General features: G+C 48.8%; 1 protein-coding gene across 12 annotated transcripts in view; it reads right to left on the minus strand.

Moving 5' to 3' along the window:
* Positions 1-18245, minus strand: part of GAS7 (growth arrest specific 7) — a 187819-nt gene that overhangs the window by 59482 nt on the left and 110092 nt on the right. For 10 of the 12 annotated variants that reach the window (XM_032498797.1, XM_032498796.1, XM_032498800.1 and 7 more), the window contains exon 2: positions 10886-11006. In XM_032498797.1, the coding sequence (XP_032354688.1) occupies positions 10886-11006 (121 nt within the window). Of the gene's footprint in view, positions 1-10885; positions 11007-16062; positions 16084-18245 lie in introns of those variants that run through there. The other 2 variants (XM_032498807.1, XM_032498802.1) reach the window with 1 other exon arrangement.

An 18245-nucleotide genomic window follows, 5' to 3' on the forward strand; every position in this document is an offset into this window, starting at 1 on the left:
GGGTAAGGGGATTGCACAGTTCAACCCGTATCAGGAAGCAAAAGGCTGGAGCTGGCTGGGAACTGTAGGACCCCCGAGTGGAGGCTGAGCTAACTCAGGGAGTTGATCTGGGTTGCAGGCAAGAAAGTCCAGACAAATGAGAGACAGAGGAGTCCGAGGATTCAGCAGCAGAGGGTCTGGGTCTGTGGCAGGACCAGAGGGGCAGCCAGGAGCCCGACCACCAAGGAACAGGGGACAGCTGAGCCCCAACCCTAGCGCACATGCCAGCAGGCATCCAGGCAGAGTGCACGAGTGCAGTTAGACTGGTTGCTCTAATAAGTGAAAATTTTCTGTACCAGTTGGAAAACTGCTTCTGCTCTGATCTCTCCACTCCAAGTATCCACAGTCACCAGGACCTCCCCATTAGGTCCCCACAGGGCCACTAAAGTCCTAATGCCTGGGGAGGGGGCAGAGAGAAGTACCCACCTCCGGCATGTTGTTCCCACCATCCATCCCTGTGCCAGACCACCCATTACCGGGGCTATTTCTTCCCGAGCTGAGGGCATCTCTGGGCAGATGGGCACACTAACCACAGCTGGCAAGAGGGCAGAGCTTCATTCAACAGGAACACCCAGGGGGCCCAGCCTATGATCTGTTGAAGGACAGCAAGACCCTTCAGGGGAGGCTCTCAGTGCCCCGTGCACAGCCCAGCGCCCCACTGCCAGGGAGTGGCAAGCAGTAAACACTCATCTCGCATGAGTAACTTCTCACCCCATTCTCCTCCCACACCTCTTGGAAGAGCACTGCCTACTTTGGAATCCAGCTTGGACTGAAATAACAAAAAAGCTGTTCCCCGACTCCAAGATCTTCCTCCAATAGTGAAGATCCGATCGCTGGGAAACCACGCCAGCTTTCCATACGGAGGCACGTTCCCCAACGGTGGTGGGTGATGAGCATGGTGGTGTGGCAACTCCTGGTCTCATAGAATCTTAGATCCGGAAGGGACCTTCAGAGGGCTATTCAGGCAGGAAAGGAAATTGACTTCAATCCCCAATCTCATCTCCACTGGGAAGCACTCACGTAGCCACTCGCATCCTGCTCGCCCACACCACCCCTGCAAGAAGCCATCCATCCAAGTGGATGTTAGAAATGCCATCCATCCAAGTGGATGTTAGAAGTGGGCAGAGAGAAGGCACTGAGCAAACACTTTATTGCCTGATAATCAATTCACACAGTCCTTGCCCACTCACTTATTAGAATATGACTTATGGATAATTTCCATTTTTGCCAAGAGTTCCACTGGCTCCATGGGACCTAACCCTTTAAAGAGCGAGGATGGTTACCTCTGCTGAGACTGCCCTTCCCTGTGGACCCCGACTTCCTGCTGCAGTCACATGCTCCCATTCTCCCCACGGACACACTTACGGGCTTTCCAGAAGCCCACAAGAGGCAAAGCTTCCTGAGCTAATATGTCAGGTGCCCGTAAAAGCTCCAAGAATACAGCAGAGCATGGGATGAGTCTGAAGGTCCTTGTTGAAGCTAACCAGTCAGTCCTTTCTCCCCAGATTCTTGAATCTCATGCCTGGTCCGCTTTCATAATCTCCAATTTCCAAGTTCATTTATAAAATAGCTTCCCAGCTTTCTGTCTACTACCAGTTCTCCCCTACAATGCTTGCTGGGAAGCCAGGAGGCTCCTTCTGAACAGAGGTCAAAGCTCAAGCTCCCACAAGAGCCAGACACATAAGATGCTTGCACGAAGCCAACTAAGTAAGAAGAATCCGGAAAGGTGGCAACGTTCTCAGCTTCACCCAGTTGTATTCAGGCAGGAAGGTGGGTGGGATGTAGTCACACCTCACGATTTTTCAAAATGAGACATGTATTTGGGTGCTTGTGGGAAAACTTTCAATTTTTCAATGTTGGCAACTCGTCGAACATCTTTAAGGACTGTGGACGCAGAATGAAATGCTTCTGTGGACAGCCTCTGGCCTCAAGACAACACAACATGTGCCATCTACTACACCTCAGTCTTCGCAAGACAGCTCCCCTGGATCTAGAGGTCCTGACCCTGCCCTGCCTGATGCCACCACACTCATAGGCACTACGATGCCACTGCCCTTGAAATGCAATTGTCACAGACCAGCATGTTGTTTTTAACAAGAGTTCAAACCAAGCAAATGTCATTCCTTCTGGGTGCACAGCTCACAGTCAGCTTGTACTTTCTTTGCTCTTTAACTAATGGATGTGGGTGGGTCTAATGACTGGTATAGATCTGGCCAATCTGCATGGGTGGATTAGCCTGACACGGCTAGATTAGGCATTCAACACAACCCGATCCCACTGACTCACTAGGCCACTGGACTCTGCAGTGTGACGAATGAAGGGGGCACAGCCTTCCTGACCAAAGCAGAGGCAAGCGAGGATCCAGGCTACAAATCTCCAGAGAAGAGAAATACGAAGGCAGAAACCGTACAGCTTCCTTACGTCTCCAGGGACTGAACTGTTTCACTGGACTTCACGTTCCTTGAAGGCAGGGGTGGTGTTCAGTCTGCCTAGATGCCAGAGTGCTATGCAGACGCGGACAATGAAGACAGTACAAGCTCACAATTCTCTGACTTAGCTGCAGCTAGAAGCAAAGCTGAAACCGGAGTCCATAGGTTTTTTATTTTTCCCTAATGGCAAAAATACACTTTTTGAGATTAAAAAAAAATTGTTTTTTGAGCTATTGACTCAAAAGCTTTGAAATTATAAGACCTGCCACTACATCCTGTTATGTTGGTAAGAATAAATGCTAGAAATAGCCACAAGTCAGCTACCTTGACAACACTGAAGACTATAAACATTAGCCAGGTGAAGGGCCTTTCTTGGCAGTTTTACACTCATTCTGTGCCCTGTCATATAAAACTGAGTTATTCGTCTTCAAGTCCCTTTTCCATGAGATTCTACTTTAAAGACAATAGTTTATGGTTATATAACCTTTAACCTTAAGACCAGAATGCATGTTTACTTGTTTAAAGAAAATTTTATTTTTGCATTGGATTTCCGTTAAGAGAAAATTGGATTTAAACGGACTCTTTAGCTTCAGAATATCTGATCCACTGACCATGCTGCCATCAATCTGGTTGTCTCCTTGCAAGTAAAAAAATAGGTGATGACTATTTAAAAAGACTTACAATTCTAAAGCATAAATTTTTACTCCTACCAAACAGTAGATTCCAATTCAGTAGGTCTGCAGTGGGACTTGTCTATTGATATTTTTTCAACAAACTCCCTACGTGCTTGTAATACCACCAAAGTTTGGGAAACAGGCAGAAAGAATGCCCCAGCTGAGGCATCTAAGGAATTGTTCTGGAAGGACACCAGGAAGGTCACCAACTCGCTCACCCTCCCCAAAATGCCTGTTTTTATTGTGATTTAATTTATCTACCATAAAATTCACTCTCTAAAATCATACACTACAGAGGCTTTTAGTATATTCACAGAGATGTGCAACCATCACCACATCTAATTTTAGAACATCTTCATCACCTCAAAAGGATCCCTCTTACCCATGAGAAGTCACCCTTTCCCCCTACTCCCTGGAAACCACAAATCTACTTTCTGTGTCGATTTGCCTATTCTAAGCATTTCACATAAATGGATTCACACAATATATGGCTTTCTGTGTTCTGGCTTCTTTCACATAACATGGTATTTTCAAGGTTCACTCATGTTGTAGCATGTACCCATTAATACTTCACTCCTTTTTATGGCTGAATAATATTCCATTGTGTGGATAGAACACACCTTATTTATCCATTCATCTGTTGATGGACATTGGTGTTGCTTTTGATTTTTGGCCCTTATGAATAAAGCTGCTATGAACATTTATGTATGAGTTTTTGTGTGGACATGTTTCCAACTGTCTTGGGTGATAACTAGGAGCAGAGCTGCTGGGTCATATTCCACACAGTCCTTTTTGTTTCACACCTGAACCATTCGCTAATTGGTGACTCCAGCTCACAGTCAAAGAGGATAGTTCTTACACTGCTGACCAATAAGTAGTCTTTTTCAAAGTAACTCCAGCAAGCAGTAAAATTATTTGTCTCCTCTGTCTTTTGATTTTAATGGGTCATCAATTTACAGGCAGCGTAAATGGCTCTCTAACCCACTTGGCATTTGCAAAATTCCAAGAGATTACCCGTCTTAAAAACTGCTGAGAAATGAAGGATGTGTTGTATGCTTAAGTGTTACCCTAAAACTACAAATTAAAATGAATTCTCTGCAAGGAAAAGCAAAACCCACACAGAAACATACTAATAGTAAGATTTAAGGTCTAACAGCCTTCCATTAAGACTCCATCAAAGAAAAATAAGAAAGCCAAATTAAGAAACATGTATAAACACACACACACACACACACACACACACACACACAGAAAGAGAGAGAGAGAGAGAGAGAGAGAGAGAGAGAGAGAGAGAACTAATCCAATCAACAGAATGTGCCAATTAAAAGCATCTTTTTACTAAAAGCGTCTTTTTAATCTCACATTTGTTCAACACAGATGGACAGAAGAAAACAGATCAATGTTTTTGCATGTAGAAGCGTCTCAGGGCAACTTTTATGAACAGGGAATTATCAGGGCTGTTCTATCTGGGGAGTTAGAAAAGTATCTAATTGCTTGTATCAAAGAAAAGCTCAAAGAACGCTTTAAAAAGTGTTCTACAGGAAAACTTATCCAGAAACTCACATTAGCTCCTGGTATAATAAAGTTAAATGGGAATCTGCTCATTTAAAGAAAAATTAAAACAAGAAATCAAGAGAAGCACCACCTATGTGGCAGACGAATCTAAAAGCTCAAATCCTGGCTTAATCCTCCAAGCTTTACTCACAAACATAATAAAACATTTATACAGATGAATTCTTTGTCAAAAGAGTTTAAAAACAATCCCCAGGTCTTCTGGGTTTCAGTTGATGCTCTAAAAAGACAGTTATGTTTCCCTTAAAAGTAAAAAGTTATTTCAGATCGTTTTTTCTACTAATCCATGAACTCAGTCATCCTAACTGCAAATTAAGTCACCACTCCCCATGCCCATCCTCCTGGATACTGAGGCAAACAAGAAAGGATTAGAGGACAGCAGACCCAGGCATAGCTTGGCCAAGGGAAGGCCAAGGAACTCTGACTGAGTCCCTCTACCATGTAGGGGACTCCATTCCGCCTGTGTGAAATCAGTGGGCTCTACTTTGCAGAACCATCAAACTTTTTCTTCTAAAGGCCAGAGAGTGACTACTTTGGGTTTGGGGAGCTACATGGTCTCTACTCAGCTCTGCCACCTTGCTGCAGCAGCAGCCTTTGGCAACAGGTAAACAAAAGAGCACAGCTGTGTTCCAGTAAAACTATTTACAACAATAGGCTGCCAGCTGAATTTGGCCCAAGGGCTATAGTTCACCAACCTCTGTGTTGGATGATTTGGAAGGTTCCCCCTAGGATGACTGCAGAGTAAAAGTCATTGGCCACCTAAACCCTATACATAAGCAAGTCCTCCAGGTCAGACGGTGGAGAGGGTCGCACAGCACTCAGCGCTACAGGAGCCTTCGGGCTGGGACAGACATTGGGCCTTCCCTCAAGTGTCCATCGACCGCCTCCTTCTATTTTGGTTGGTATCTCACCCATGCTCCATTGACCATCCGCCTTGGGCTTGAATGAAGCATCACTCCATAGGGGTGGAATTGGAATCAGGCTTTCCAAGAGACTGCTGGGGGAGGGGAGGTGGCGGGTGATACAACCCCAAAATGTGGGGAAACAGCTCTCCAAGCGGAGGAGCTTGGCCAGTGGGAAACAGGAGATGAGAGGGAGGTGAGCAGGTAAAACACCTCTGCTCTCCTATGGACTATTCCAAGGCATGGCTTCTCTCCGCAAACATTCCAGAGAAGTGAACACACCTACTGAGTGACCTGCTGATCTCTCTCAGCTTACCATCAATGCTAGCCAAAATCATGGGGCATCTCCCTTTGCCTCTCTTCCCCATCTCACCTGCTCTCACTGCTCTGGGCTTATACCTCCTAAATAAGGTATTAACACTTAATCCTTGTCTCAGGCTCTGCTTTCTAGAGAAATAGGGCTAAGGCGTCACCCTCCCAACAAATGATCCTCTTTCTTTAGAAATGAAAGACATAGATAAATGAAACTATCCCTTCAAGATCCCAATGGTCAAATATATCCTAAACAATAGCTAAAAAGTCGGTATCTCTCCAAAAAGAGGACCTGAATCCCTATGATGCTATCACTATTAAGTGATTAAATGCGCGTATCTGGCCTTCCAGTTAGAAACAGAACAAAACAACTTTGTTTCTGTATTTCTTGAAATGCAGTTCTCTGTTACACAAATAAGAGGTGCCCCTTAACACTAGCTTAGGTGCCTGAACAGGATAGCTAATGATGATAGCCAGACATCCAGAAACTAAACACAACCCTAATTTTTGAGAATAGAGTCAACTTTAGGTGCAACAAAGCACTTTCCAAGACAGTGTAGTGCAAGCAATTTCCTGATACCAGAACCCCTGGGGTTCCTGGGGCCTCAGCTCAGGACTGCCCTGCATGACAAAACACCCTGGAGAGCCATTAACCATGGGGAGATAGGGTAGATGAAGGCTTCCCAAAGTCATGTAAAGCATGCTCTGATGGCCTTGCTGAGTTTATATGAAATCAACAGCATCACTGCATTAACTTACCCACCGAAATTTCCTGTTAGCCATCTGGTCCAACACCATTTATTAAATAACCTGTGCTTTCCCCAAGGATTTAAAATATTCACCCCCTACCCTCCACCATAAATATGATCTGTATTTCAGTCTGTCTTGACAATCTTTTCTCCTTTGCCTTTCATGACACTGTCTGCTCTAGGATGCCTCACAGCTCTGACAATTCTTTCAAAGCCTCCTCTGACCGTCCCTTAAGTGTGGTTCTGCAGGGCTCTCTACTCCATGCCTGCCCTGGGTGGTCTCCTGCATTCTCATGACTTCATTTCTCTGCTAATGAAATGCAAATTCTGGGCCACCCGTGCCTGTGCAGGTCGTTCACCACACAATAGGGCCAGGCCAAGAGGCAAATGAGGGAGAAACCCATCCTGCTCTCTGCCCGCAGCCACACGGCTCCCCAGAGTCCTGTCTCTGGCCCAGACACCCCCTGAGTCACAGACCTATCCATCCAACATAGGCTGACCATCTCTCCCTGAATGCTCCACAGGGAACTGTACACCAACATGGATTTACGTCCTTTCTTCCAAACCTGTTCCTCCCTCATGTCCCTGTTCTCACTGCACTGCTCCAGCACACAAGGCAGAAAATGTGGAGGAAGCTGAGAGGTTCCTCTTTGCGGGACCCGCCACATCCCATCTGACAGATCCTACCTCCTCCCCTCCCGCCACAGCTGCAGACTCGGCCCTGACCTCATTACTTCTCCTCCTATCGGGTCTGCCAGGTCCCTGCTCACCATCACATCACCCTTCACTCTGCTGCACGAACAACCTTGCCACAACATTCCGATGATGTTAAGCCACCACTCGGAAACCTTCCATCACTTTCCAGGCCCACAGGGCAAAGTCCCAAATCCTCAAAGGGCCCTATGGGGTCTTTAGCAACTCAGACTGAGTCCCTCTGTCTCTCTGCTCCTCACCCAGGCCAGGCACAGCAGCCTGTCCCCTGCTGTCCGGCTTCTGCTTGTGCTGCCACCGCAGCAGGGACGACTGAGACGAGGGCTCCCTCTTCAGAGATTTGTCTGCTGCCCAGATAGAGCTGACGACCCCATTCCTCGAGCCCCTAGATTTCCACGCTGACAGCCACAACACGTGCTGGTGTCTGCGCCTCTCTGCCTGCACTAGAGTTGCAGTGGACTGAAGGCGGAGACGGCCTCTGGTTCGGTTTTGTGTCCCTAGCACTGTGAGCATCCCCATACAGAAAATCCTAAATGGATTTGAAACTAAGCAGATTAGCCAGAGCAAGGGGATACAAATGTAAATTGAGCTGTCACCTCGTTGTATCTGTACATGGTATAAAAACGGGGGGCAGAGTGCCTAGCGTGCCCCAGGACCCTCTGCCAAAGAAACGATGGGGGATTAAGGGAGACTAGAACAGTTTGGAAGAAAGGGAGAAATGGCCCGTGGCAGCTTAGAGCCAGGCTCTGCGTCCTGGGCAGTGGTGCGCGGCTCTGGCCCGAGTCACACGGTGGGAGAGGTTCAAGAGTTGGGGCCCAGAGGTGGATGCAGCTGGCCCAGTTGAAAGGAGACATGAATGCCTCCAGGAGTCAGGAGGTCAGATAAGCATCTGCATGAGGCTGTTCTGATAAGAACTTCCCCGCAGAAAGGCAGTCAGTCTGATTCAAAAATTTAAAAAGCAGCCCAGCAGCCAAACATAATAGGTCTGAAGAGATCCCAGAGGAGAATCAGAAAGACAGCTGGGCTGCCAAGTCCCTTTAAAGAGCAAAATCCTTCCTGTGATATTTAGGGTCCACACGATCCTTCCCAACATGACTATCTTTGCTGTCAATGTCAAGAAGGACTTTCCCAACCCCAACTCCTTCCTCATGCTCCCTGTCTCAGCTGAAGGGCACCTCCTCCTCCAGGAAGCCTCCCCTGACCTCCCAGGGTCTCCCTGGGACATGCTCTCAAAACACCCTGCCTGGACTTCTCTCCTTCACAGCCCTGCTCAAGACTGTCATCAAACACAGATTCATTTAAAGTCTGCTTCCACTCTAAGGCGGCAAGCACTTGAGAGCTGAGCCCGCTTCTTTTTTTTATTACTATATCCCCAGCATCCAACACTCTGCCTGGAACAGATCTGAGGCCCAGTAAATGTTCGTTAAACAAATAATTCAATCAACCAAACAGATAAAAAATGAATTAAACAATGAATTAATAAAGCTGGCATGTGTCTAGAACGCAAGACTGAAAGCCAGGATTGCGGCGAGCACATGGGAGAAGGTGGGGAAGGCTGGGCAGGGGATGGCAGACAGCCTGGAGTGGCGTTGGCAGCCATTATGGCCTGTGGGCCAACCCTGGGCCACTCTGTTATCATACAGGCGGGAACTCCTTAACTAAGACCCTTAGTCTTTGACATTTTTAAATGGTTGAAAAAAGAAGCCAGAGTTACCTGAAATTCACGTTTCAGTGTCCATAAATAAAGTTTTATTGGAACACAGCTGCACCTGTTGGTTATTATCGTCTACAGCTGCTTTTGTGTGACAGTAGTAGAGCTGAGTAGCTCTGACTGAGATCCCATGAGCCTCAAAGCTTAAAATATTTACTATTTGGCCCTATACAGACAAAATCTGCTGACCCCTGGCCTGTGTCTCAGGACCCACAAGACAGGGCTGACCCATGGCACATGCTAACATCTGGGCTTCAGGAAAAAAGTTTTCTGATGTCTGGTAACGTAAAATGCGACTTAAATATCCCCTTAAAAAAGGGGGAACTAGTTAAATTAAGGAGAGCATACACTAGCAATGGACTGTTCTATGGCTGTTTTGGAAAAATGAGTTCGACTTTAGAAAGCCACTTTTACCTCATGCCCCTTTGCTCCAGAGTGACTCACTCAGGACATGAAGCCAAATTCTTAACGATCTCAGCATCACATGGACCAGTTCCTGCACTTTACAGATGGGGCACTGCACATAAACACAGTTTCCTCTGAAACTTCAAACTCTGATAACAACACAAAGCTGCTCGTGTGTTTATTTTGAGGAAGCTTATGATTAGAAAGGTCAGAAACAGTGCTACTTCCCTTTTCCTAGAAACCCCGGTTACCTTGTCAACGAGAACAACCCCTTGAGCCCGCAGAAGGCCGGGTTGCCAGGGAGTATAAACAAACCCAACACCCCGAGTGGCAGCTGTCAGCTGCTTTCTCTGCGGCTCTGGTCTAAACAGCAGCTGGCTCTCCTGTCACCAGGTCCCCTCCGAGTGCAGGTTCACAAACATCACTCATGTCAACGGTGCCGTCCGGTGGAAAGGTGGCCATCAGTCAGGTGGGCACAGGCGAGGGAAGTGACGCATCAACAGGTGCATCTGGGAAGGACCTGGCGTTCTGCCCGGGCACACACCTCTGTGAGGCCCACCAAGTCTAACTTTCTGTGTTTTCCTCTCTCGTGGCAATTTCCCTGGGGAGTCTTGGAGGTCGAGAGACAGAGTCGCTGGCTGGGTTTGCTCTCCCCGGCCCAGGACCACAGCCTGCACACCTTGTATAAATCCTGCCGCTCCTCCTTCTATAACCCTTCTCTGGCCTTCTTGCAGGTCACTCTGCAGCCTACCTGCTAGGATCCTGGTGTCGCCGTGAAGGCCCAGGAAGCCCACAATAATTGCGGGCAAGGAGGTACGAGCCTAACTCAACTCAGAAATGCACAGAGAACTTCTGTTACAGGTTAGAATAAATCATGAAGGAGCCCCAGCATTTCCCAAAGAACATTCTAAGAAATGCCAGCCAGTGAGATACTTCAGGGAAGAGAGAGTGATGCTGTGGTGAAATTAGGAAATCCTCACTGTCGTTAAGCCCTGCTCAGGTAGCCACTAGTGCATCCCAGGTTCCAAGAGATCGTGTAGTAGCTTAACCTGTTTAACTTGACTTAAACCAGCTGTGCGCTGTAGACCCCTCTGAGATCCCAGTTTGGAAAACACAGCCCCAGACCATGAAGCTGAGTTCCACAAAGATGCCAGGTGGTCGTGGGGTTCCAAGGATGACCCTGACCTTGAAGGGCACCCTTCCCCACCCAGGCGCGGCCCCCTCCCACCCAGCCCTGCGGGGAAGACAAGATCTCACTGCAGTAGACTTCAGAAGGAAAAGGCTAAAACCCAGGAGGTGGAGGAGGGAGGGGAGAAACGCCCCCCACCCCCGACAGAGGACCCAGGAGCTGGCGCAGGACGCTCCCCGGAGCGAGACTCACCGTTGGTGGCCGTGTTGACATAGTAGCGCCGGCCCTGGGGGGACAAGTAGCTCTGCCAGCCCGGTGGAAGGACGAAGGTCTGGCTTTCCTCTCCCGGCGGAGGGGGGACCATTCCAGGCTTCTGTGGAGGAGGAACGGAAAGGTCACACACATGTGGCATTTTTTGCAGCTGTCTTTCAACCAGGAAGTCAGAGGCAGATAAAGGCTCCTTGGTGTGTCTCGACGTTGAGGGGCGTGTGGCCCACAGGCCTCCCTAGGGGAGGTCACCGTCCACGTGTGTGTTTCGGGGGTTGCCTGAGCGGGAGGAGCCCTTGATTTTCAGAACGACCGGAGAAGGGACAGCTCCCCCCAGAGGACAGAGGAGATGCCAGTCAATTAGCAGAGCTGAGCTTTCTCCTCCTGGCCGCTAGAAACCCACTTACAGGGCTCCCACTGCGGAATCTGAAAATCCCCAGGACCACCGAATTCAGCAGCAGACGAGGCCCAGGGCCTGGGGTGGGAACCCCCCAGAAGTAATTAACGCAAGTCGCAGCGGACTTCCATAACAAGTCCGGGAACTGATGAAGGGCTGGGTGGGTTTTTCCTAATCTAGTATCCAAATCACTCTGGCAAGGAGAACTGGGAGTCTGAGTGGAAAGAGGCTTCCTTTCCATTGTACGCACTTGTGTACGGTTTAATTCTTTTAACCATGCACAGTAGTACTTTTCTTTAAAACAAAATGAGAGAAAAATATGTAACAGAGGAACGAGATGCAGATACAAAGGCTGAAACAGACAATTCCTGGTGGTGGGATGACAGGGAATTTGTAGTCTCTTCTTTTTGCTTCTCTCCTCCACCTAAATTTCCTTCAATAAACACAGAAATAAAAGTTGTTAGCTCAAGAACATTTAAAGATAAGGAAAGAGGGTCCAAATGAGCCCATTCAATTGCTGTTCCTTGCGAAGAAAGAAAACTGACTAAAATCAGAATTCCAGCCACACAAGAAGTGCTGTCAATTTCTCAACAAAGATGGACTAATAATAAAAAATATTAAAGCTCATCAGCTCTTCCCAAGCATCCTCAGCATCCCCCAGCCAGGCCTGCAGAGGCGGTTTCCAGTCACTAAGGACCCCTACTTAGGAAAATAAGAGACTGAAAGCCAGCAGTAGAGACACACAGCTCCCAGACTGCTCTCGGCTTTCTGAAGCTGCGAAACCACAAGCGTCCGCTCCCTGTGGTGTGCCCTGCACGCCCTCAGCGGGATCAGACCAATCCTAGCTGCTCCTGGGACTCAAGTAAACAGCCTCCCCGTGGCCCTCTGCGTAGTCACGGTGCGTGTTTCATTACGAATTTTCACAATTTAATTAAAAGCCCTCCCCCATGCCCCAAATGCTTCTGTCTCCCACACACCTGTCAACCCGCAGTGCCTCTCTGATTCCGTGTGAAAGGACTGGCTTCTAAAGACGGCAGCCAGGAGGCCTCCTCACCAGCAGGGCACATTCACCGAGCCCAAGCACACACCTGAGCATGTTTACCTGGGCGTCTAGACACTGCTCTCGCCTCTCCCGATCGACGGGTGGTCAAAATACATGCAAGACCAATAGCCCTATGATGAGCACAGGGCTTGTACATATAAAATATCCCACGTGCAGGAGGTGGACCTTTTGGGTGAATGGAGTTGGGCGTAAAGTAGGAATGGGAAGGTCTTGGCTTGAGAGAAGAAGTCTAGAACCAGGTTGCTTCTGCTTGAGTTCAGGTAACTTATAATCTAAGAAGAGAAGGCCAGATGGGTGCTTGTCTAAATAACCTGGTAAGAAATGAGAACTTGTTAAGGGGTGTTAACCAAGGGTCAGAGATAGACACGGCCAGAAATAGGTGGCCGAGGAGAGAGGGACCCAGAAGCACAGTGAACCAGCCCTGTGGCCTCAGGCTCACTTAATCCTGACGCGACCACATAGCCACCATATGACCCGGGGAAATGACTCACCCCACCTGCCTATTGCCACATCTGTGAAATAGAGGATGATGGTATTAGTCCAGCTGTAGAAGATGCCATGGAGGTTAATAACCAACTGGGGACCTAAGGCAGTGACTGTCACCATCGTACTCAAAAAAATGGGAGTTCCAGCCAAAAGGGGACCATTTGATGCCAAGCTTCACACAGCCTCTGCCTCCTGTGATGGGAAGTTCAGGGGCACACACCCAGCCTCCACCCAACTCTCACAGCAGCTGAAACATCACCATTCACAGTCACTTCCCTGAGGTGTCTGTTTCCAGGACTACTCAACTTAAAAGGCAAACACATACCCACAGGGGAGGCTGATGGGTTAAGACGCTGACTCACATGCTCTGGTGAGAAGGCCTCTCCTTATCTGGGCTGGTGGACGGAACCTGCCTGACTCTCTGGGTCCCACCTGCGGAATCGATCAATGAAATCCATCCCATCTCCACAGCTGGGTGGTACTTTTCTCTTTAGAATGACTCCAGTTAATTTACTTAATTCTGTAGGGTCAGAGCAGCCCTGCTTTACAACTAAGGACACTGATGACCAAGGAGGGGCTGTGACTGCTCCGAGGTGTCCCCCATCTAGGAAACGCAGGACCTTCGGAAGGTACCTGGAGGAGGCATCTCTGATGCCGAGCCAAGGAGGGTCAAGAGGTGCTGACAGAGAGAGGGGGCACCAGGGCCAACTCAGCCAATTTCCTAATGTGGCCATTGTGGCAAAGATGGTCCCCAAATCCTCTCTAGCAAGGTCCCTGCTCTGCCTGCCATCTGTGCTCTGCCACCACCCTCCAAGGCCGCCACAGTCCCCTTGCCTTCTCCCCTCTCCCAGATAGAAGTTATTCCTGTTGGCTGGCCTGAGATAAGTCAGGGGTCAAAGACATGGAGACAACTGGGTACATCCCAAGAGAACTGGAAACGGAGCTCAAACACTACACTTACACACACATGTTCACAGCAGCGTTATCCACAATCACCAACAGGCAGAAGCAACCCAAGTGTCCATCAGCTGATGAACAGACCAAGCGAATGTGGTGTATCCATAAAAAGGAATATTCAGTCAGCAAAAGGAATGAAGGGCTGATATGCCCTAACCCACGGATGAACGGTGAAGTCACACTAAGTGAAATAAACTAGACACGAAACCCCAGATTCTGTGTGATCCCGTTGACATGAAATGCTCAGAACAGGAAAATCCACAGAGACAGAAAGCAGATTAGTGGTCTCCAGGGACTGAGGGAGGGGGAAGATGGGTACAGGGTTTCGTTCTTGGGGTGATGAAAACATTCTGGAACTAGATGGTGGTGATGGTTGCACAAAACTGTGAATGTATACAGGTCATGGATGGTAAATTTTATGTTATGTGTATTTTACCACACACACAGTTGGCTTCCCCACCTGCAGGCCCTCATCCAAGAGGCCCAAACCACCATGGTTACCTCACTTGTCATGGCCGTGGACGGGCAGGCCTCGTGGGAGAGCTGCCCCACAGCCGTCAAGGGGATTCAGCTGAGTGACTACCCAGTAATTAAGGTCTCTGCCAAACCTATTCTTCTAATTACTTTTCTTCCAAGTTCCTTCCAAGTCAAATCCTCCCCTTCCCTTCCCTAGTCCTGTGGCTTCTCCCCTTCCATTCTGGCATCTCTTTCCCATGGGAATAGGAACTAGACGCAGTGGTGAGGCTGGCCCAGGGACTGGGGGCCCCGCGTACAAGGAACAAGATCAGAAGGAGTGGGAGTCGAGGGAGATGAAGACAGTTTACTCCAGCTCAGAAATTCTTAACCTAATGCCCAGGATGGCTGTGCGGGAATTAGAAAACGCTGTCTCTTCCTCCAGATAGGCCAGCCCCCTGAGTGCAAGGCTGGGTTTCAGCCTCCTTGACTCCCTAGTCTGGGCCCCCTTGTTCAGTAAACAACCTGCTCAACTGCACATGACAGCCCATCCTCTGAGAATCGGAAGAAAATGATGGAGCTTCTGCCCCAGCAAATGAAGGCAGGTGAACACGTACTCACTCACCCTATTTCCTATGGAATAGCAAGAGTCTCTAGAGCACTCCAGAACTCCAGTCTCAGGTACTCAAGAAACATCTGAGCACAGATCCCATGTGTGGCCGTGACAGTGACACTCACCGCTCACCAAATGCTACAGCGCACAAGGACTGGGCCAGGTGCTTTACATACTTATCTCTGATCTTCACCACAAGCCTACCACACAAACACCATTTTTCTTTCCCGTTTTAGAGTGAGGAATCTGAGACTCAGAGTTTAATATCTCACCCAGTGCTGCACAGCTAATTAAATGGTAAAATCAAACATGAAAATACTAGCTTTGTCCTAGAGACTTCTGTCCAGTCATCCAAATCCTGGCTACCCTCAGCCTGTCTCTCCCCAGCTGTCCATGAGCAGCTCCATGTCTTCACCTGGACCACCTGACATCCCAGCTCCCACCGAAGGAGGATGGCAACTCATTCTCCTGCCTGTCTCGTGGTCTCCAAATGAGCATATGCCTTCCAAGGAGATGGGCAGAAATATCACCACCCACATCCAGGCAGTCACGTTCCCCGGCTGCGGGTTGACTTCCTTGTCTCCTTACTTAAAACAACACAACCGAAGGAATTTTCCTCTTAATGATGGACTACTGATTTCCCCCGGGGTGGGGGTGGGTAGAGCAGGCAAACAAAGGGAAGTCACTCAGAGATTAAAAGCAAATCCCCCTACAGCAGTGTTTCTCAGAGTGTGGTCCCTGGGACACCCAGTCTTTCCCCTGGGATGTGGGTTAAAGTGTAGATTCCAGAGCCCTGACTCACACATCAAATCAACCTGTGTCTGGGACGCCTGCTGCCTTTTAACAGGCATCCCAGGTGCGTCTATGCTCTGTGAACTCAGAAGAGACTGGTCCGCGGCTTTAGAGGGGAGCCACTGAGAGAAAACATCACTTCTGACACCAGAACTGCGAACAGGGAAGTAATGATTTACAAAAGGACAGTGTATGGCTGCATGGCTACTTATTAAAGAAAAGGCTCTAGCCCCTAGCCCAGACCCTTCAGATAGACTATTTTAAGAGAGACTTGATCTTGTGTCTGCAGCCCTCAGGCAGTAGCAACCCCACACTCCACTCCCCACAGCCTCCACCACAATTCAAGTTCAACCCGGAACTCCTTTCCCCTCAGGAGACTTCTGGGAGCACCTGATTCCTACCTTCTGCAGCTGTGAGCAAATGTTATTCGCCAATGGTAACGGGTGGTCTTCAGATACTGGATTTCACAGCCGGATCAGACAGTTTTAAGGTCCTCCTATTCCACGTCCTCTCACATCCCAAACCCAGAAGCAATAGGAGCTCTAAAGAAAGGCATATCCACGGGGCCCCACACCCCCACTCCCCCCACACCCAGATCTATATATAACAGTGCTGAAGTTGTCAGCCTAACGAGCCACTTTCTGGCAGACCCGTTGCCATGGCAATGACTGCTAATGAGCCCGCTGCTGTGATTGGCACGGCTTGAAGGCTTCTCCACAAAGAACTCTCCAGCAACTTCTTCCTTCCCCAACCACACGGCCAGCTGGGATACCTGGGAGCAGCCAGGACCTGGCTGGGTGTGCCTGGGAGCGCCTGGGAGGCATGGGTCTCTGGGAACTGGTTTGTTGGTGGTGCGCCCGGAGCAGTCCAGACCCAGCGGCCAGGAGTGGCCTCCACTGTCACTCAACGTGGGTCAGCCAATTAGTGACAGGGCTGCAAGGGAGCCACCAAGAAGACCAAGTCCTGGCTGGGCAGGAAACTGGAGAGTCACGTCCTCCCCATGCCTTTCTGCCGGACACCTGTTTAGGGTGGAGAGATTCCTGTGCAAAGCCAGGAACGGCTACCCAAGGATAAATGAGCTCCGACTCCAGGTTGAAGACACAAGGCAGAAAGCAGGGCCTCCTCCCACACCCACGCCGCAAGCCTCAGGGTCTGTGTCTACACGAATATCGGGCACCTTGCCTCGGTCTCACAGGTGAGAGTACTGTTCTCTCTGGCTGCCTTTCTATCCATAGAGAGCGACTCACAGAAAATAGCTGGGGGAAGAAGGAGGGGACCCATGGCAACAGCACGATGCATTTTGGGAAGTATAGTCCTCACAAGCAGTTTTACAGGCTGGTGGGGAGAGGATGGACACTGGCACCATCTTCACGTTCTTCTAGGGGTGAGAGATCTGGAGACCTGGCCAGAGGGAGGAGGAGGACAAGAAGTCACACAACAGAGAAACAGACTAAGGTTCAGGAAGGCAAGGCCATGTCCATCTTGCTCCTAGTGTTAGTCTCTGTTCAGTACCCAGAAAACTGAATGGATGGATGGATGGATGGATGAATGAACAAATGAAAACTGGGAATTGTAGTAGCAACTGGGCTTTAAACAGATGTGAGAGGCTATTTCGCCAAACAAGTAGGCAGAGAATGGCAGTCCATGCAGTGTGTGTGCCCTACCTGTGAGCAAACCCCAGCTCTTCACGGATCTGAGTGAACCAACTGTTCAACTTTGAGTGCAGGGAGGTGGGGGAGACAAGATAAGAAAGCGTTTAAGTGCAGAAAATAGACCGAGGAACAGTATCTGAAAGCCTCAGGAGAAGCACAAACTTCTACTTGAGAGCTCATCTGGTCTCAGAAAAGAAAAAAAAAAATTCCAGGAAACCATTCAGCAACCTCAAAAGTGGGCAGGAAGATACAGCATCCATCATACAAAAGCAAAAAGTCATAAGGAGAGAACAGATACAAAAAAGGCAAGATGGTTTAAAAAAAAAAAGATATCAAAGAAGGACAGGATATGCTCCAAACTGTAGGGAAATTTAAAAGGTAGTAACAGGAGGAACATCCACATTGGTTACAATAGAAGACAGAATTCGTACTGCAGAAAGGAAAAAGAATTATGCACAGAACAAACTTACGAACTTTTTTCCCCAGAATGCAAAGGAAATGGGAAAACATGAAAACAGAAGCGACAGAAGATATGGATGTTGTGCGTTCCTGAAGAAGTGAACAGAACAAAAGCTGTGACAGAAAAGAAACTATAAAGGAAGGTTAATGGGGGAAAAGAAAACTTCCCTCAGCTCAGAGAAGACGCGCACGCGGCGCGTGGAAGGTCCTGTGCGGCTCCAGGCAAAACGGGTTTTCAAAGCCCAACAAGCAAAGCCCTTCTAACAATACGTTTACACAGCAAAGATGAGGCTGAAGTCCTACAACTGTTTAAGTGGGAGGAGGGCACCTGCCTCCAATAAAGCAGCAGAAATAAGCCTCAGGCTCCTCCGTGACCACAGTCCCAAAGACAGCCCCGTCTGGATTGTTAACGCAGTAACACGCCGACCCCTTCCTCTGTGGCCCCCATGTCTTTCACGAGTGAAAGCGATGGA

The sequence above is a fragment of the Camelus ferus genome, chromosome 16 (genome assembly GCF_009834535.1).
Source record: "Camelus ferus isolate YT-003-E chromosome 16, BCGSAC_Cfer_1.0, whole genome shotgun sequence".
Taxonomy (NCBI): Eukaryota; Metazoa; Chordata; class Mammalia; order Artiodactyla; family Camelidae; genus Camelus; species Camelus ferus.